Source organism: Octodon degus, unplaced genomic scaffold, assembly GCF_000260255.1.
Source record: "Octodon degus isolate 3935 unplaced genomic scaffold, OctDeg1.0 scaffold00006, whole genome shotgun sequence".
NCBI classification, from domain to species: domain Eukaryota; kingdom Metazoa; phylum Chordata; class Mammalia; order Rodentia; family Octodontidae; genus Octodon; species Octodon degus.
In genome coordinates, this window is record NW_004524582.1 from 31,266,590 (window position 1) to 31,287,115 (window position 20,526).

The 20,526-nt window shown below is 62.3% G+C and overlaps 1 protein-coding gene across 1 annotated transcript; it reads left to right on the forward strand.

Annotated features, from left to right (window-relative positions):
* The first annotated feature begins 400 nt into the window (after window positions 1-400).
* Htra3 (HtrA serine peptidase 3) lies at window positions 401-19,903 on the forward strand. Its single transcript, XM_004624594.2, has 9 exons — window positions 401-902; window positions 7,390-7,489; window positions 9,458-9,680; window positions 9,801-9,995; window positions 10,417-10,449; window positions 11,793-11,907; window positions 17,278-17,326; window positions 18,395-18,490; window positions 18,934-19,903. Exons 1-9 carry the CDS (start codon window positions 518-520, stop codon window positions 19,097-19,099), a joined length of 1,362 nt encoding a protein of 453 aa, XP_004624651.1. The 5' UTR covers window positions 401-517; the 3' UTR covers window positions 19,100-19,903.
* Window positions 19,904-20,526: the final 623 nt, after the last annotated feature.

Here is a 20,526-nt window from a genome sequence, read left to right on the forward strand (position 1 = left end):
GGAAACTGAGGCAACTCCCAGCATCACTGATCCTAGAACCTCCACACGAGCCCGGTCTTCTTCAGCCTGGGACTCCCCAGGACACAAGGGTTGCCCAGTTGTGCAGGCCTTGCTAGGCTCCCCTGCTAGGCGGGAGCGAAGGAGGACATGAAGGATAGGGACAGGCTTGAGTACTATCTAGATTCCATTTGAAAGGCGAGCCTGAGGTGCCCCTATGGGTTCCTGCTGCGCACAGCCCACCCACAGGGCCCCCTCCAGGCTGCGCCACCCCCCCCTTGCCCCCCTCCCGAGCCTGGGGCGGGGCGTGGCTCAGCACCGGGGGCGGGGCGGGGCCGCCCCTTCCAGCCAGGCGTGGCCTTTAAAGGCGGTGGGGCCTGCCGCCCACAGACTAGCCTCGCAAGCAAGTGTCCGGTGCCCTCCCGCGCTATGGCTCTGCGCCTCTCCGGGCGCGCGCCTGCTTGAGCCCCGCGCCCTCCGCAGCCCGCAGTCCCCGAGTCCCCGCGTCGACGTCCTCACCATGCACGCGCGCGCCCTGCTCGTGGCCGCGCTGCTAGCGCTAGTGTGGGGCCGGGATCCCCCGGCGACGCCTTGCCCCGCGCGCTGCGACGTGTCGCGCTGCCCGAGCCCGCGCTGCCCCAGCGGCTACGTGCCCGACGCCTGTAGCTGCTGCCTGGTGTGCGCCGCCGGCGAGGGCGAGCCCTGCGGCCACACGCAGGACGCACCGTGCGGGGAGAGCTTGGAGTGCACGCGTGGCGTGTGCCGCTGCCGCTGGGCCAACCCAGTGTGTGGCACGGACGGCCGCACCCACGCCAGCGTATGTGCCCTGCAGGCCGCCAGCCGCCGAGCGCTGCAGCTGTCGGGGACGCCGGTGCGCGTGCTGCAGAAAGGCGCCTGCCCTTCGGGTAAGCACCCCCGGGGACAAGGGGCTGGGGACACTGGGACCCCTGGGGAGGACCCAGCCCCAGAGGTGCTCTGAAAACGTGCATCCAGCCCTCAGGTCCCTGGGTGCAGAAGTAAAGGCCCCGAAAGTAAATACTGACCCTCAGCCAGCACTCCTTGGCTCAGCCTCCTGCCAGCTCCCGGTGCCTGGTCCTCCCTCGGTCAGGGCAGGGCTAGAAGCTGGCTCTCTGGTGTCTCCTACACTGGCCGAGGCATGGTGTGTCCATGCTTCCCGCCGACGTGGTTTCCAGGGGGACTTTTGGGAGCAGCCAGTGGGGGCCCTAGAGAGAGGGGCTTTAGGGACAGGAGCCCTGGGGAGAGCCTGCTAGGCTCCAAGGGGAGAGGCCATGGGACAGAATCTAAGTCCCCAGAAAGCCTCGCTGGCCCATGGTGGCTGTTTCTGGCCATGAACAGGTCTCTGCATGAAGGACTCTGTGGGAGAAGTCCTCCATCCCTGTCCTTGTTTGAGGGGCTCCTTAGGCAGGGAGGGTCTTGGCCAAGGTCTGCACTAGGTCCCCGGTCAGGGCAACCTGTGATGTCCCCGGCACCAGCAACCCACAGCAATCAGACGGAGACCACGCAGCTATCTGGGGGCCACTGCAGGGCCCAGGAGCACCTTGGGGTGCTCTGACCACCTGGAGGGTGCTGTAGGGAAAGGCGTTCTGCAGCAGCAGGGGTCTTGGAGGCTTTGCTGTGCCGGGTAGCAGAGCCGGGGAGGCCAGGCTGGCCCAGGGATTTGGGGGACAGATTCTGAGGTGGGTCAGGCTCAGGATGGTGAGCAACTGCTCCATCCTGTGGGGCAGAGCCTCCCACTTATCTCCATGTCCAGTCCAGAGTGAGGTGAGGGGCCACAAGGCCAGGTGTGCTCAGGCCATGCCCAGGGACTGAGGCAGGACGGCAGGGTGCTGCTGGCTCAGGGGGTGGTACACTCCAGGCTGGCTCTGCCTGGGGCTTGGCACCATGTCCTCTGAGCAGCAGAAGACCCTCTGAGCGGGTGGGCTGGCCCTGGCCCTGAGGTGGCAGACACTATCACAACGGGGCTTGAGGGGCTGCAGGCGGGTAGTTATCAGAGTCCTTGTGCTTGACTGACAGAGCACGTGACCTAGGGACACACACAGGGTCTGATGAGCACAGACAGGTGCAAGAAGAGGGTCAGAAGGCACGCGGTCCGTGCACGAGCCCTGGGTGGGAGTCCTGGTGGAGCAAAGTCAGAGGCACAGGGTCCCCAGGGCACTTGGGCCACCGGAGCTCAAGGTGGGAGCAGCTCCCCTGAGCCGGCCTGTGGGTAGCCCTGGAAGGGCTCCGCGGTGCTGCGCTCTGCCCCAGGGTGCTAGTAACACGTGGACCATGGCTAGCTGGCCACTGTCTCCCACAGCGCAAGAACCTCATGCTGAGGCTGCCACAGGGCGGCAGCATCCTCCCTGCGACATGCTGGCCACTTCTCAGCTGGGGTGGCACACGGGGCTTGGCTGGCTTTGGAAGCTGTGCTCTATGGGGCCCTGGGCTGTCTTTAGGGTCCCCTGGACTCCGGTCAGACAGCCTATGCAACGTTCCCAGGCAGCCCGCAGGCACAGCAGAACTTGCTGGGTGACATCGCCCCCTGTGGTGTGTGAGGTTCTGCCATGTGTGGCATTGCTGTACCCCCTCCTAGACCAGCTCCCCCTGGTCCCCGATGTTCACAGGTCTGCCCTATCCCCTTCTCAATCTTGGGAGTGGCCTGGCACCAGGGACTTGGGAGCCTGCAGAGCCGTATTTCGGCAGGGCAACCCTAGTCCTCCCTGACCTCCCCGTCCTGCCTCCTCCGCCTCCTCCTTTCTCATCCAGCAGCCAGGGTGGCCCTGGCAACCTGACATGTGTGGTACTGCAGGACCCCTCCAGGGCTGCCCACACTGTCAAGGCACTGTACTGCCACCCAGGGCCATGTCGTGCCTCCAGCGTATCCTGGAGCCCCTCTGATCCCAGGGCCTTTGCACACACTGTGCCCACTGCCTGCATCCCTCCTTCTGCCCTGGTTGAGGTGCCCCACACCCTGGGCTGCCCTCCTTGCCACAGTGCCCAGGTTGGCCCTCAGCACCCCACTGTCAAGCTTGCACGATTCTCCCTTAGCCTGTCTCCTCTCTGCATCCTGTCTAGACATCGAGCCTCAGAGACTGAGGCTGAAGTCCCCATGTGTCCTCATGTTCACTCCAGGCATCCTGAACAGTGGGGTGGTTGTTGGGGTGGTCCGAAGTCTGCATGGGGAAGTCTCCCTCCTCCCCCAGCCCAAGCCTGCAGACTTGAGGCTTTGAGTGCTGGGTCCAGTGCCTGCAGCCGGTCAAGGTGGTGTGGTCCCATGGTGCCGCCCATGGTGATCTTTCAAGATCCTGGGCTTTGATGTCTGATCCCTGGAGCTGCTTCTCGGGCTGCACATGTCCTCAGACTCAGACTGAGTGGGTAGGGTGGTGACCAGTCCCCTGTGCCCTCTCTACCTGGGCAGCCACGGTGCCTGGCACACTCAAGGTCCAGGGCCACCTCTGCACGGAGCAGGTTGAGGTGGGCATCTGAGGATAGCACAGTGCTGGGCACGGGAGCCAGAGCCCAGCGAGGGAGGCACGAGGTCCTGGAGGACTCGCCTTGCAGCCGGCAGAAGCCCTAATCTGGGGTGTGAGGGCAGAGGATGGCAGGGAGAAGCCAGACCAGGACATCACCTTGAGGCAGGGCTGAGGAAAGCAGGGCAGCTTCCTGGTGGCAGCAGCTGGCAGCAGCCCCAGATAGGCTGGCAGCCAGGGCCCAGTAAGTGGGTTAGGAGCACAGGAGCTAGCAGGGAGGTGGGCCAGGTGTCTGGCGGCCACTCACAGATGGCTGTTATCCTGGGCCAGGGCACACTAGCCCTAAGCAAGGAGTAGCTGAGGGGTAACACGTGTCTCAGGACAGCTGGGGTGGTGGCCGTGAGTGTGGCGGGTAGGGTCGTGAGTTCCAGGGAGGGCAGGCTTGGGGACAGTACCCATGAGAGCGCTTCAGGAACACGTGGGTGTCTGGGGTGTCTGGGCCGGGACAGGGAGAGGGCTCTGGCTGTAACCACGAGGCCCAGGGCCTGGAAGACAGGGCCTCCTGCATGGTCTGATGAGGACACTGGGGAGGGCGGAGGCGTGCAGCAAGGTCCCCGAGCCCCATCCTTGCTGCGGCAGACACAGGCCACGCGTGCCATGTCCACCACGACCACGGGCCAGGGACCTGGCTGTTTCTCCCATCCCTGGTGAACCCCGTCCCCACTGCCCCACTGTGAGCATCAGCCCTTCTCCAACCCTCAGGCCAGGTCCTGCCCAAAGGTGGGAGGGCAGTGGCCTCTGTCTGATGCACGGGCCGCCCCTTTCATATCCCTCAGTCACGGGGTCACAGCTTCCAGTGCTGAGATCTCATGAATTCTTGCCACAGTTAAGGCCCAAAGGGTCGGGGGCCCCAGCCAGGGCTCACAGCCAGGCCCTCCACCCAGACCAGGGCGCCGCCCACCGCACACTGGGCCTCGCCTGGCCTCTGGGAGCAGGCCTCGGCCTGGCATAGGTTTGGGACCAGCCTGGCTTCATCTTGAATTCCTGCTCCCACCCCACAGGGTAGGTGGCGGCAGGCCCCAGGCTGGCCAGGCCGCATAAGGAGCTGCCCAGCCCCCTTCTCCAGGAAGCCCTCCCATGGAACATGCAGCCAGGGACCCTGGGGTCCCAGGGCAGCTGTGGGTGTCCTGGGCCAGCGCTGCTGCCCCCCAGGCACCCTCCAGGCTCTGAGCCTGCATGCGTCGGTCCCATTAGAGCTCAGGCCACACACAGCACTTGGAAATCATCACCTCCTCCACGTCCCGGGACCTGTGAGCCAGGCCCCACTGCTGCACGTGTTGCTGACGAGGAACCGAGCGCAAAGCCCCTGGGCGACCTGTGAGGCCTCAGCCGGGGGGGGGGGGGGGGTGGGCCTGCACCCGAGTACCCGACAGGGAGCAGGGCTGCCGCTCGGCCCTGTGCTACGCTGATGCACACAGCTCTACAGGCTGGGCACCGCACAGCTCCGGGCGGGCCGTGCTGCTGTCTGTTGGGCAGTGCACAACCTCAGCAGCTGTCCACGGCAGCTCTGCAGTGTTCCCGCTTGGGCCTCGGTTTCCCCATCTGTTCCATGACTTGGTTTGGGGCTGGAGACCGGACTTCTCCAGTCCGCCCTGTTGCACCCCTCCCTCTCCCAAGAGACACCGCCAGACACCTGGCCTCGTTCTGCTCTGTGTCAAGTTCTCCAGTCCTTGGACCAAACCGCCAGAGCCTTTGGGTTATACTTCACTTTGTTTTTGAAAAAAAATAGGAATCACAACAGCTGACTCTGTGGACTTAGAGCCTTGGCCCCTCGCTGCGGAGGCGGGGTTCTCCAAACCCCAAATAAACATGGTCTGCTTCCCAGCCCTGGGCCCGCCCTGACTCACCACTGACTCATCCGTGTGGGGCGACTTAAAGGGCCAGGCCTGGCAGGGCCTGCGGGGCCCTAAGCCTCCCTGTCCCTTGACCCAGGCCACGGCTAGGCCTACTGTCCCCGAAAGGGTGCTGGCTTCCCTGCCTCGGTTTCCCTGGCTGTAAAATGGGCCTCTCAGTCGACTGGAACTTTAGGATCGGATCCCTTGGTACGTGATCTGTGGCCCTACCCTGTGCAGAGCTGGCTAGAGCCCAGCACAGCCCCGCCTGCCTGGTACTGCTGGGGCTGGGGGAGGCTGTGCCTGTCTCCAGGGAGCAGCGCCTGGCGGTGCCCCTGCAGGAGGGTCCAGCTTTGCCACAGCCCCCCTCTCAGCTCTGTCTGTAAGTGACTGACCCACAGCAGAATCTCAGGAGTCCGTGACAAAAAGAAAACCGCCCTGCCTGACCCCTCCATCCCTGGGTGCCCCTCTGTGTCCTGCTAGAAGTTTTCCAGAGGTCACTGAGTACGGAGCAAGAGGAGTCGGGTCCCCCAAACCCCAGCAGACCAGGTGGTCCCAGGGCCTGCTGTGGGCTGCCAGGTCTCCTGGGGCCGGGTGGGCTGGACAGAGGTGTCCTCCCTTGAAGTCACGCACGAAGCAGCTGGTCCTGCTCAGCACTGTGGGAGGGGGCATCTTTCTCCGCCTTCTGTCATAGTCACTGTGGCATCCACAGTGGCCTTTGGCCAGACTTGGGGCCTGCAGTGTCCTCCAGGCCCGGTCCACATCTCCAGATTCCCACTTTACTCCTGGCTTCCCTCTCCCCTCCCAGACAAGCTTTGTGGGTCCTGGTGGTCACTCGCCTGTCCCTCACCACGGCAGTCCTGTGTCCGTGCAGAAGGTGATTGGAGGTCCCGCATGGGGAGGCCGGGCCCGGCCCCGCCTCTTGGTGGAGGAGCAGGGTAGCCACAGTGGTGTGGTGGAGGCCACCCCGGGAAGGTCACACCTCTGGACACCTGTCCTCTGGTGACACTCTGGAGTCTCTGACTCCTGTTTTGGCACAGCTTGTGGAATGAGTGGGACCAAGTTCTGGGTCCTTCAACCCTCTGGGGGGCAAGGACTGTTGGTGTGGGCATCTGGGGGCAGAGCCCCGCTGGCAGCAGAGGTGACTTCCTCCTTCCCACCAGGGCCCTCGGGGAGCCTGGGCCTCAAGACTCTTTTCATCTTGACATAGTCTGGGGACCCAGAACCTGCTCTGCAATATGGGAGGCAGAGAAGTTGGGGCGCAGGGAGCCCTGAGCACAGGATGGCCGCCCCTGGGGCCCCTAGACCTTGTGAGGAGGTTTCCTTCCCATTGAGGCCCCTGGTATATGCCACCAACATGGACACTAGGTGCCAGTGCCCGCCAACCCCACAGCCACCCAGCTGGCAGCTTTTGCTTCAGGCTGACAGTGCCGAGTCTGGTGCAGAGGTGGACCTTGCAGCTTCCCCTGTGTGGCAGCTTCCGTCTGCAAGTCATGTGGGCGCCCATTGCTACAGCCCCAGAAGGGCACCCAGGACAGTTTGCCAGAGGTGGTCAAAACCCAGAGAGGGTAGACACTTGCCAGGGGTGTGGAATACAATGTGTGCTCTCCCAGGCCCAAGCAGAACACAACCCAGATGGCAGCCCTGCACTCTGGGCATGGCCTTGCTGGGCACCCATGCTGTGGGGTGGGGCTGAGGCTGGGAGGAGGGACGTGGGGACCTGGCCACACCAGCCTGGAGGGGCTGCGCTGTGGCGGGGGACAGGAAGGCTCCCACTGGGCCCTCACGATCCCCACATCCACCGTGGTGCTCACTGCCTCTGCCAGAGCAGCGAGAGGGCATTGTTGTCCCATGAGAGTGGGCAGAGGTCTGATGACCCTACCCCGGTGCCCTGGGGTCTGCTGTGTGGCCCGGGGCTTGAGTCTTGACCTCTCCTGAGTGTCCAACAGGGCCATAGGACCGGGCCCACTGTGGTGTTTGGGTCCCTGGGGCGTAGCCCCTCACACGCCTCGTTCTTCTGGCCAGTGCAGGTCTCCACCAGGTGAGCAGCCCACGGTACAAGTTCAACTTTATCGCTGACGTGGTGGAGAAGATTGCACCTGCAGTGGTCCACATCGAGCTCTTCCTCAGGTGCGTGGCCCTGTCCCCCCACAAGGCCCCTGCAGGTCCTCGGGGCACCTGGTCCCACCTCCCCATACCCACACCCAGGCTTATCTGAGCCGAACACAGGGGCCCTCAGGCCTCATGGCTCCTGGGAGGCCTGGTCTCTTCCCACCTTGACCGAGACCCCAGATGTGTGGACAGGAAGCATGAGCTGCTCTTGATCCGACCTCCCCAGCCACTGTCCCTACCCCGGGGCCCTGGGTGTGCAGCAGGCGGCAGACAGGAGGGAGCCCACTGCTCTGATTGGGATCAGGAGCCCGACTGCCTGGCTCCTTTGCCTGACCCCAAGAGGATGCTGGGTCCAGCTCAGGGCTTCCTTGTTCCTGGCTATCTCCACTCCTCGTGGAGACAGAGCCGGTGGCCCCTGCTGCAGCCCAGGGGCGCCCACTACAGAGAGGGGAGGCAGATTTACCGGGAATCACCCCCTCAGGTTCCAGGGCCCCTCCTGTTTCTTGGATCATGGCCACATCTCCCATGAGCCCCTGGAGGCTGCTGTGTGGTCCCCACTTCCTGGAGGTGGAAGTTCTGAAGACACCCAGGCCCCCCCAGGGCCTAAAGGGGTGTATGGGGCCCTCTGACCCCAGAGCCAAATGCACCCCTCCACCCTGGCGATCTCTCCCTGCCTTCTCTCAGGCCCCAATCCTCCAAGATGTGTCACTGAAGAAATTACAGCTGGCTGCTAAGTGCCACATCCCTAGCCTTTGGGTAGCTGGGTAGCCTCAGCCTCTCCCTGGGATACCAGCCCTGAGCCAGCTGATCACCGTGCCTAGCCCGTGGCAATGTCACCTCTCAGCCTAGAGATGACAATCTAAGCCAGCCCAGCACAGGAGCCTCCAGCCGTGACCCTGACCCAGGCATGGCTGTGGAGGCCACAGGGCCCCTTGGCCCACTCATGCCGGGCACAGCAGACACTGAAGGCCCCTGGGACCAAGAATGCCCACTCAGGATGGATCTGGGGGTCATGCAGAGCGGCTGATAGTGATGCCCTGCCTGCAGAGCCCTGTTCTGCCCTGTGCCTGCCTGCCTGCCTGCCCGGGCAATGGGTCAGTGTCTCTGGGCCTCCGTTTCCCCTCCTTTAGAGGGGATGGAGATGGAGACTGTGTAGTTCTCAGGGCCTCAGCCATAGAATTGCACCGCCTCCCAGTTCTCGGGGCTGGAGGCCAAAGCCAGGGTGCTGGAACAGCCCCAGGGGTCAGAGGCCAGTGCGCTCCAGGCCCCTACCTCCTGGTGGTGCCTGCTGATCCCGATCCTCGGGGCTCCCTGGCCTGTTGCTGCGCCATCCCCCCCCCCCCGTCTTCCAGGGTGTGCACCCTATGTCTGTGTCTGATCCTCCCTGAGGGGAGGATGCTGCCCCTGGGTGTGGGGCCCAGCACAGCCCCATGGTAGCTTCTTCAGTGACCCCACTCCTAGATGAGCTCCATGCAGGGCTCAGGACTGGGCCTCAGGCTTTGTTTCGGGGACACAGCCAGGCCCCCATTCCTGCACCTGGGAAACTCATGCTGGTCCAGAGGGAGAGCTCAAGGTGCCAGCTGCTGGCCCTGGCCCTGCCAGGCCAGGTGACAACTTGTACTTTGCAGAGACCGACCTGTCCTGCCCCGTGCCAGATGCTCTGCCCCTAAGGGTTTCCTCTTCGCACACTGCAGGCTTCTGGGTCCCTTTCTCCGCTCATCTCTGCTTAGCAGCCTCACCAGGCCCTGGGCTGGCCTGGCCCAGAAGTCAAATACTGGCTCACCCGTTGGGCTTCCCCATGTCAGTGCCTGCTGTGGGTCAACACAGACTGGCCGCAGCACATCGCAGCAATGCCCATCACCTGGTTACAGCCGGAAGTGGTGCACAGCCGTGGGGCAAGACACCAAGCATGTGTGCCCCTCAGCCTCCTGCATGCCCCCAACTCCGAGGCCCTGCTCTGAGTGACCCCCTGCCCGCCTCCCACAGACACCCCCTGTTTGGCCGCAACGTTCCCCAGACTAGCGGCTCTGGCTTCATCATGTCGGAGGCCGGCTTGATCGTCACCAACGCGCATGTGGTGTCCAGCAACAAGGCCGTCTCGGGTCGGCAGCAGCTCAAGGTGCAGCTGCAGAACGGCGACTCCTACGAGGCCACCATCAAACACATCGACAAGAAGTCGGACATCGCCACCATCCAGATCCACCCCAAGGTGAGCGGCGAGGCTGGACCCCGGCAGGCGACGTGGGTGTGAGCTGGGGCACTGGCCACACGGGCATTTGTTTAGCTGGAACCCAGGCCTCGTGAACACCTGCATGCCCTCCCCCCGCAGAAGAAGCTCCCGGTGCTGCTGCTCGGCAACTCAGCAGACCTGCGGCCCGGCGAGTTCGTGGTGGCCATCGGCAGCCCCTTCGCCCTGCAGAACACGGTCACCACGGGAATCATCAGCAGTGCCCAGCGGGACGGGAAGCAGCTGGGCCTTCGGGACTCGGACATGGATTACATCCAGACAGATGCCATCATCAATGTGAGTCCCCTGCTGGCCACGCCCCAAGCCTCACGGTGGCTTTGTGCCCAGAACCTGCCCATCACTGAAAACGTCCGCTGGCCGGAAAGGTCTTCCCACACAGCTCGCGTCTCCCTGGTCAGGGTTCTGTCCCTGTCGGAGCCCTCACAGGGCTCAGCCTGGATACCTGGTGCATGACCTCTGTGTCTGCAGCAACTCACTGCTCCGATCTGCATGTGTCCGGCGGGCACTGCCCAGTAGCAAAGGTGTCCAAGCATGTGGACACACATGGCCACATGGCCCATGTAGCTCAGGCCCCAGCCTCATGCTATGCCCTGGACTCTGCTTTTCTTGCTGTGGTGGGGGACTCGGCCCCTCTTGTCCCTGGCTGAGATGGAGCTGCGGACCAGGGCACCGCTGACACTCCATTTTCTGTTTGCAGTACGGGAACTCTGGAGGACCCCTGGTGAACCTGGTGAGTGTCCTCACTGGTCACATGGGTACAACCTCAAAGAGGGGACAGGACCCCCAGTATGGCCCTAAAGGCTGCAGGCTCAGCATCTGGGGCTGTAGGGGGCTTGTCCAGCCTGGGCTCCTCGGTGCACTGGTGCTGTCAGGAATGAGGGCTCTGTGAGGAGTGCGCTCAGCCGGAGCCTGCAGTGCAGTGGACCAGGGAGGACCAGTCCAGGCTGCTGTGCTGTGGCTGCCCTGCACAGACTAGAGGGCGTCCTCACTCTGTTCACTTCCTTAGTCACTGTCCCCCATTCTGGCCCCAAAGTCCAGCTCCTCACCCAGGTGAGATTTTCCCCAAATAAAGCAGGAAGTTCAGTTAGGGAACAACCTTGCCTCAGGAAAGATTGTCCTAGAAGGGGACATACCCAAGAGCCACATGGGCAGCGTGAGATGGTTCTAGAAGGACCCTGGAGGTGGAGGCTGCTATGGGCAGGGAAAGCTTCCCAGAGGCAGAGGCTCTCAGCAGGCATGCAAGGGGGATGGGGAATGGGGCGCTGGGGAGGGCGCAGAGCACCAGGGGCTACCAAGGGGCTGGAAGCCACCATCACTGCAGCAGCCAGGCTGGGAGTCAGGGGTGGCTGGTGGCTGTGTCCAGATGGGCCTGGGGCCACCCGTGCAGGGCAAGGCTTCATCCTACGCCCAGGAAGCCAGGACCGGGAGCCACTGTGTGTCACCCAGGCAGTGGGGATGGGGAATAGGCAGAGGCTGGGCCCAGAGCTGCTGGCCTGGCTTCCTACCTCAAGAGCCTTGGGGCCCAGGAGGACACCGGAGCCCCTCCAAGGCTCCCCTAGGCTGTGAGCCCCTGCTGGGGCCAGGGTGCAGGTCAGGGTGCACACCAGGCCGGGAGGGGCTCCTTCCCGAGTGAGCTCAGGGATGGGCAGCACCAGCCTTGTGTAGGGCTGTGATGGGCAGGGTGGGCATGGGCACTGTAGGGCTGCCCTGACCTATTTCCCAGCTCCAGGAGGACGGGTGCCTGCCATCCCCTCCCTCCTAGCCAGCAGCTGGCTCCAGTGTGGACTGTTTCTTTGAGGCAGGGTACCAGGGTGGGGCTGAGATGGAGACTTGAACACCCCAGAAACTGCCTCCAGGGAAAGCAAGGAGTCCCTGGGGCCTGGGGTAGCAGGAAGGGTAGGGCTCACTGAGCAGCTGTGACCCTAAGAGTACCTACCCCTTTCAGGACAACAGGGGCTGCCCCAGGGGTGTCTCAGTAAGTGTCAGGGCGTCCTTGGGTGTGGGCATGGGAAGGGGACCACGGACTGCATGCCTTGGGGGCCCCTAGTGACCATCCCCCCATGCTCTGCCAAGGACGGTGAGGTTATCGGCATCAACACCCTCAAGGTCACAGCCGGCATCTCCTTCGCCATCCCCTCAGACCGCATCACACGCTTCCTGTCTGAGTTCCAGGACAAGCACATCAAAGGTAGGAGCTCCCTTGGGGCAGCAAGGCAGGCGATGCTGGATGAGGCCCTTCTGCCTCCAAGGCCTGTGGCCAGGTGCTGTGGGCGCATGCTCGCCCACCGTCCAGATGGCGCCCTGCAGCCAAGGGCTCTCATCACTGCTCCCCCAACCCCAGCTCGGACTCCAGGGCTCCTCCTGTCGGGTCTGTTCCTTGGTAGTCAGCACCTGGAGCTTCCTTCCTGCTCCCACCCCATCGTCCCCCATCCACCCACCCAACGCCCACCCTCCACAGCCTACCTCTGACTGTTCATCCATCCACCCGCCCCACCGAACTATCTATCTATCACGTGTGACACCCTCACACACGTCCACACATCATCCATGTATCTGCCCATCCACCCACTCGCCTGTCCATTTGTCTGTCCATCTGCCTGCCTACTTGCCTTTCCCATTTACCTTCCCTCCTTTCCTCTCTCTTTCCTTCCACTCACCCCTGCCAGCATCCCTTTTATCAGCCTGCTGCCCACGTAGCCCTAGAAGGGCATCCCCTGGGCCAAGGTGCCCCCTCCACTCCAGGGGAGCAGAGCCAGCCTCTGATCCTCGGAAGCCACCTGCTACTGGCTTCCGCCTGCTCGCCCCACCCTCACAGGGTGCTGGTGCACCCTGCCTGCTCACATGTGACTCCAGGATCCCCCCCCCCTTGCCAGATCCCCAATGTCCATCTCAGGGAGTCCGTGGACACTTCTGACCGTCGCCTTCCCTGGGGGCCCTCCCCCCATACAGCCCCAGGGCTCCCCACTCTGGCTGTTTTCTGGGTCATGCCCAGGCCAGCCCCCAGGCCCGCACCTTCACACACCCCCTTGCTTCCTCCAGCCCTCTCACCGGCACTGCACTGACCAAGGGGCCTCCTGGAGCCCGCCCCTCCTGCACCACACACCACCAAGTACCCGGAGCCTCGGGCAGCGAGAGCGGTGCTATGAGGACCCGTGCCAGGAAGAGCTGCCCTGGAGGACCCCGAGGCCTGGGCTGAAGGCAGTCTGGAGCGGGGCAGCCCCTGACCTTCCTGAGAAGCTGCTGGCTCCTCCTCTCGGCCAGTGGGACTGTCTTGACTGCAAGCCCTTTTCCTCTTGGCTGCAAGGAAGCTAGTTTCTAGGCCCAGGCTGCACCTTGTTTCCATTCTCTGAGGACTCAGCCTTAGCCTCAGCCCCCTGGGTGCCAGAACTGCTGGGGCTGCCGGGCGGGGTGACCTTTGCATAGAAGTGGGGTGCTGGCCTCCTTCCTTTCTCTCCTCTTTCTTCTCTTCTCAGACAAGAGCCCCGGGGTCCTGGGTTGGTCCTGTGCTGTTGAGGGACTGTCCCTGTCCCTGTGACCTCATCCTGGCTCCCTCCCAGAGCCGTGTCCCTCTGCAGGACCAGCAGGGACAGCCAGAGTCTGGGGGTCTTAGCTGGTAACAGCTCTTGAGATTTCAAGTCCCTGTCAAAGCTGGGTTTGGTTTTGCTTTTACTTCTTCTTCTTCTTCTTCTTCTTCTTCTTCTTCTTCTTCTTCTTCTTCTTCTTCTTCTTCTTCTTCTTCTTCTTCTTCTTCTTCTTTTTAATAAAAACATCAAATGATCCAAGCCCAGCTAATCCACAGTTCTCTAAAAGGAACAACCCCTTCAGGGAGCCCAGGAGACACAAAGGACACCTCCTGCCCCTTCGAGAAGGCCTGCTTCCTCCCAACTGGGGCACTTGAGCTTGTGTGTCTGATGTAGTGCGCACAAGGGGTCCCGTTCCTACACGCGCTCAAGCTCACCCTTCTCTGTGGCAGAGTAAGGCTCCGCGGCGCGTGGACACTGCAGCATCCCTGTCCTCTGAGCCGAGGGTGGGTGGCCAGGCCGCTTCCCAGCTGGGGCCTCTGTGACCTGCGCTGCCACAGATATGACGCTCGGGTGCTCTCGGCCTCCCTGCTGCCCCGCTTCAAGGGCAGGGGCCATGGTCCTGCCTCCCACTGCCAGCCACAGGCAGTGCCCACAGTGGGGGGCTAGAGGCTCGGGCACTGCCACTCCCATGGGAGCGGGGATCCCCGAAGCACCCACCGAGAGGGGTGTGTGCTGGGCGCAGAGGTCGGGAGGGTTTAGAGAAGTCCTGGTGCAGGGCCCCACAGAGGCGCTTGGAACACAGGCTTGGCGTGTTACGGAAAGGCCATGCGTATGGGGGTGGAGGGGCTGAGGGCTGGGGCAGGGCAGCCCACACCAGGGGTTGGGGGGCTTGGCTCAGCCGTCCTCAGGCTCTACAACAAGCTGGGGGCCGTCACTGTCATTACTTCCCCGCCACTCTGGTTCCCAAATGCTCCCAGGTCACCAGGCCTTTTAATTCATCCCTTCCCCTGCCTCCTGTCACTAGGTCGGTTTTTGTTCCCGGTACTGAGGCTTAAGCCAGGTGCCCTCACCCTGAGCTACTTCCTGGACCCTGTTTATTTTTGAGGCAGGGTCTCCTTGAACTGTCCGGGGTGGGTCCAATTTGGGATCCTTCTGCCTCGGCCTCCCTGGGTGCTAGGATTAGAGCTGTACATTGTCACAACCAGCTCTGTTGCTCTCTGATCACTGTTGGTGAAACTTGTTTCCCATTGACATGGTGAGTCTTGGGGGTCCAAAGCAGATGCAGCCTTAGAGAGGGAAATGAAGTCAAGGCCCCTCCCACCCTACCTCCTTCCCAGCTCAGTGAGCTGAACACTCCTGGGCTCCAGGATTCGAAGGGAGAAAGAAGCCTGGGTTGCGAAGCCGCCTGCCATAGGCAGTGTCGGCCTACCCAGGACGTCCCTGGCCACAGAGGTGGCCCCAGGATATACTTCTTTAGGGAAGGTGCCCATCGCCCAGGGAACTGCCCTGCTAGCCACAAGCACAGGAACTGCAGCCCGGGCTGGCCAGGCTGACCAGACCCCAGGGCCCGGGCAGGGGCAGCCTGGACGGCCTGCCCACTGCCTCTTGCCTTCTGGTGATTCCCCACATGCCATCCCGTGTGCCCTTTGTCTCCTTTCCTGAAGTCTCTGCTTAGGTGTTTTGTCCTTAAAACATTTGAGTCTGCTTGTGTTCTTATCAGCAAGTTGTAGGACTTTCCAGATAGAAATCTTCAGAAGACAAGGGGACCGCAAATGCTTTCTGACCTGGGTCTTGTCTGTCCCAGAACTCTGGGAGACTGAGGCGGGAGGATTCCAAGTTGGAGCCCAGACTGGGCAACCTGGGACTCAGCAAGACCATGTGGCTAAGTAAAACCTTGATGAAAGGGCCGGGGACAAACTGTGAAACCCCTGGCTTCTATCCTCGGCACCCGACGGGCACTTTAAAAAAAAAAAAAAAAAAAAAAAGTAAGTTTTGTGAAAGCGTTTTTTTCTTTTTTTTTCCTTGCGGTGCTGGGTGCGAACCCCAGGCCCTGGTGTAAGCTAGTCAAGCGAGTTCCCTCTGAGCCACAGCCCAGCCCGGGGATTCCTGGACGCTTGTGAAGTCTAGGTTTTGGTGACAGGCCCTGTGCTACAGTTGTGTCTCAGCGACCTTTGCAGACCCACGGTCAGGAAGGCCTTCTCCTGGAAGCTCTGCTCTTGGGGCCCGGGCCCGGGCCCGCGATGCCCCTGCGGTGCGGCAGCTTGTGCTGCGTGTGTGCCCACAGACCCTGCTGTGCCAGTGAGCCGGTGGCGCAGACACCCCTCCCCCACTGCCTTCGCAGCTTTCTCAGAAGGCGGGGACTGCGCTGTTCTTCTGTCTCTCTGTCTCTGAGCCATTTCCACGGCCTCAGCTGCTGCAGCACGTGAGAGTCTTTACATTTCATTTTGTTTTTTGAGACAGGCTCTCCCCAGGCAGTCCAGGTTGGCCTTGGACTCACTGCATAGTGTAGGCTGGCCTTAGGTTCAGGATGATCCTCCTGCCTCAGCCTCCTTGAACACTGGCATTGCAGGTGTGGCCACCCCGCCCTACTCATAGTTGGTACTCTACGATCACTGTGTGCGGGTCACACGCTGCTCTGCACACGTGGCAGCTTGCTGATTCTAGTAGCCTTGTGGGTTCGCCTTAGGTAGTCCCTCTTCAATGCTAATCAGATCAGCTTTTTAAAAAATCTTGCCTGGCTGGAACTTCTAGAAAATGTGAAGTGCAAGTGGTGAAAGAGACATCTTTGTCTGGTCACTGAGTTTAGGGAGAAAAGAATCAATTCCTCCCCTTGAGGCACCACGTTAGGGCCACTGCGGGGGGCGTAGTCTGAGACAGGTCTCCTCATGTAGCTTAGGCAGGTGCTGAACTCACTATGTAGTTCGAACTCAAGGTCATCCTGCCTCCGCCTCCCAAGTGCAGGGATCACAGGTGTGTGTCACCACGCCCAGCCACCACGCCCAGCCACCATGCCCAGCCACCACGGTAGGTTTCGGTAGACGCCCCATACCCAGGGTCATGCTTCCTGGGTATCACAGCCCCCTAGGGCAGCTGAGGGTGCGCCCACTGTCTTGCTTTGGCTGGGAGCAGAGGTGAGCTCCCGTCTGAGGTCCCTGCGTGCACATGCTGATCAAAAGCTGGTGCGCGGGGCTGGGGAGATGGCTCAGTGGAATAAGCGCTTCCCTGGCAAGCACAAGGATCTGAGTTCAATCCCCAGTTCCACCAAAAAAAAAAAAAAAAGCTGGTGCGCTGGCCTGGCTGGGTTTTGAACCCTGAACCCCTTTGCACTCGTGGGGTAACTCTCACCTGGTCATGATGCACCTGTTCTTTTTCACATTTGTTGGGCTTGATTTGCTGAAAGTGTTTAAGACGTTTCTGTCTGTCTTCCCGATGGATATAGGGATGGTGTCCTCCTGTGGTGGGGATGGGGGGTTGGAGGCTGAGTGAGCAGTCTGCCTGTCCCTCTCCCCTGTCCCCAAGGGAGTCTGGAGGCCCCACGCCACCTCTTCCCAAATTAGCTGTTCCAGCTCCAGTGACATAGGCGTAGGGTGGCCTGACCCTGGGAAGATTTCAGGCCCGGATTTGACGTCTTTGGCAGAACTAGAGCAGTGAAGACCCCGTCAGTGTGACCGTGTCATTGGGGTCCCAGGCACCCGCCAAGGCCTGCGGTGAGGTGGGGGCCACACCATGGTAGCAGTGTCACCCTGGCATGGTAGCACCTGTGGGGAAGGCTCTGCGATGACTGTTCTGAGCAGATGACGTCTGGGGAGCAGCAGTGGAGGGGGCGCCCTGCCCGCTGGGGGTGCAGGCTCCGGGGTGGAAGTTTGCAGGGAAGAGAGCTCCTGAGAGCAGAGCTGGGCAGGGCCCGGACAGCCCTAGCGCGGGACGCCTCCCGCTGCCCCTGGCCCTGCGGGGCAGTGTCCATCTCCCCGGTGCCCCGGGGAGGGCAGGGCCCTTCATGGCAGCCTTGACTTAGCAGTGCCGTCTCCTTCCAGACTGGAAGAAGCGCTTCATTGGCATCCGCATGCGGACCATCACGCCCAGGTGAGCCACGGCACGCCTCCGTCTGGGCCCGTGTGGCCTGCCTCTGTCGTGCCCACTATGCCCAATCTGTGCCGGGCTGGCCCTCTGCCCATACACGGGGGCTGTTTTGCTTGGGGGATCCCTCCTGCTGCTGCTCCAGCGCCCCTCCTGAACCCACGTCCTGGGCCACCACGATGCAGCGCCACAGCTTGGTGGTTCTGAAACCCAAAGCACAGTTGTCTTTCATAGTTGTGCGGCCACAAGCGAGACCAGGGTATCCGCAGGCCGAGCTGCTGCCTCCTGCGCTGCGGTCCCCGAGCGTCCTCTGCCTATAGTCTCATCACTCTGGTCCCTGCTTCCGCCTCCACGTGGCCACGTCCTCTGTGTCTACGTTACAATCTCCCTCTTGTTCCTCTCACAAAGCACCGCTCCCTGGCTTCAGAGCCACGCTGACTCCAGCATGATTCCGTCCCCACGTCCTTAACTCATTACGCCTGCCAGGGTCCCATTCTGAGCAGGGTGGTGCACTGGGCTTCCGCGTGTGCAGGAATTGGGAGGGACACCACCACTCTGCCCACTGGGGGTCTCGGGTGAAGGAGTGCCCCTGTTTGCACAACCCCAGTCCCACCCTGTGGGAATGGGCTGTCAGGGGATTCCCCTGCCCCATCTCTTCCCACTTGTCAGTAAGCTCTCAGGGTGGGGACAGCACCCTTCTCGTCCTCTGCTTGGCCCGGTGAGGATGCCTGCACAGCAATGGCTTGGAGAGAGAAATGAGGGAGCAAAGGGGAGCGTGGGAAGGCCGCAAAGCCAGGCCCAGGGCCCACGCTGCCGTCTGTGCGCTTCTCCCTCCCTCCCTCTGTGTACTCACCCTTCTGGCCATCCTCCCCACCCCCTTGTACCTGCCCACGGCCTCCGGGTTTCTCCTGAGACGTCCATGTGTGTCAGTGCGGACAGAGCCTTGGCAGTGGGTAGCACCACGCAGGTGTCTGGGGAGGCTGCCTCAGCCTGGGAGGTGGTGGGCAGGGGCAGCTTCACACCCAGGAGCTGCTGTGGGGCTCAGGAGGCCACATGGCCATGCTTCCTTTTCAGCCTGGTGGAAGAGCTGAAGGCCAGCAACCCAGACTTCCCGGCGGTCAGCAGTGGCATTTATGTGCAGGAGGTCTTCCCCAACTCGCCTTCACAGCGGTAGGCTCTGCTGGCACAGCAAGGCTGAGGGGAGGGAAGCTGAGAGCCTGGCGGTGGCAGGGGTGCCAGGGCCTGCACTGGGTAAGGGGCACTGGGGAGTTTGATATCCCCTAGAGCCCTGGCTGTGCTGTGCTGGGCCCCAGTGTCCTTTCCTCTGGGAAGTGAGGTTGAGGAGTCCCTGCCTGGGCTGAGAACCACCTTGAACTTTATTGTCCCCAGCCAGGGAGCAGCCTCAGTGCCCCCTGGGAAAGGGGAAGGCTGTGCCTGCTGTCTCCACCCCGAGACTCCAGGGTCAAATGAGCCAAAGCCTTACTTCCTTGGAAACATTAAGTGCTGAGGAACACTGATCCTTGCAACCCCGTTGTTTGCCACCGAACATGTGCCCGAGCTTAGCCCAGCCTCACGAGGCCATGCAAAACAACCCTGTGTCTCTCCCTTGGCAGAGGCGGCATCCAAGATGGCGACATCATTGTCAAGGTCAACGGGCGCCCCCTGGCGGACTCAAGTGAGCTTCAGGAGGCCGTCCTGACAGAGTCCCCGCTGCTGCTGGAGGTGCGGCGGGGCAACGACGACCTCCTCTTCAGCATCGCGCCTGAGGTGGTCCTGTGAGGCACCGCCTCCCCCAGCGCCAGGCGCCAGAGCCAGAGCCACAGGAGGCAGATGGAGTGACACCTCCCCAGGGTCAGGACAAAGGGCCGCTGGTTCTCATGGGGCCAGCAGCCTCCTCCCTGTGTCCAGGAGCCGAGCCCAAGACAGAGTCTGCATCTCAGCTTCACTCCCGAGTCCCAACCCAGCGAAGGAAGCCTGATGGCCCCAAGCACAGGTGCTCCAAAGGGTCTCAGGGACCTAAAAGACTCGTGTGGGTCCCTGGAGCCCACCCTGTCTCAGCGCCCTGTTCTGGCCTGGCCTCTGCTGCAGCTCCTGGCTCCCCACAAACATCATTGCTCTGAGCCCGTGCTGGCTTCTCCCAGCAGTTGCAAGTGGCAGGTGGACCCACACTGCATATGACAGGGGCTGCCCGCCCCGCCACAGCGTCCCTGAGGGCAGGCCGTGGCTGGCCCCTGGAGGAGTCCAATCTGACAGCTTGGCCTGGTGCAAGGGCCCAGTGAATGTCCTCACTGCAGAGCCATGCCCTGCACCGGCCTTGAGGTGCACCCTCCAGGGGACAGGAAGTGACGGGTGCATGCCCTGGACCTGGAGGAGCCCTCTTCTGAGGTGACCATGGGACGGCAGGACTGAGCCGGTCCCGCCTCCCACACAGCCCAGGGTGCAGCCAGTGGGCTCTCCCGAGGACCTGGCGAGCTACTCGAGGTGTACTCGTGAGTTTTGCTGTCCTGGTTCCCCGTGGCTGTACTGTATGTTTTTCTACTGTATGGAATTAAAGTTTACAAGCGCATGGTGCGCGGCGCTGGGGCGGCCTGTGCCCCACTGGCCAGTTTCTCCTGAGGGCCCCATCTGGCAAGCCTCTGCAGGTTTCCATGGTAGCAGAGCACTGTGCACACACTGGCCTCAGGGCCACCTGATCCTGCAAGGGTGGCTTCGCATCAGGCTGCTGGGGGCAGGCCTCAACTGGGCTCACGTCCAGTTCTGAGATCTTGGGCCGGTGACATCCCTATCCTGCTGAAGCCCCCGGCTACCCTGAGAGCCAGGCCTCAGAGCTCACCCTTGGGCCCTCGCTGCAGCCTGCCCCACAGTGGGGAAAACGAGGCAGAAAGGCGGAACCAGCAGGCTGTCCAGGGACCCAGCCCAGGGAGGCTGGCAGCGGGTCACCAAGTCATAAACTTGTCCACTGGGGGCACATTGTGCTAAGAAGAAAGGACCTCAGGGCCTTGCCTATTTGCGTCCCAAGCCACTGAGTCCAGAAGCACTGGGGGCCCTGCGCCCCACGAGAAGGTGCCTGTGTGATCAACTCAGGGTCAGGAGGGCCCTGGTTGGCCACGGGCACCTGGTCAACAGAGAGGGGTGCCCCGGGCTAGCAAGGAATGGAAGAGCCTGGCGAGGGTGCTCTGGCAGGCACGCTCTTGTTTCCAGGCTTG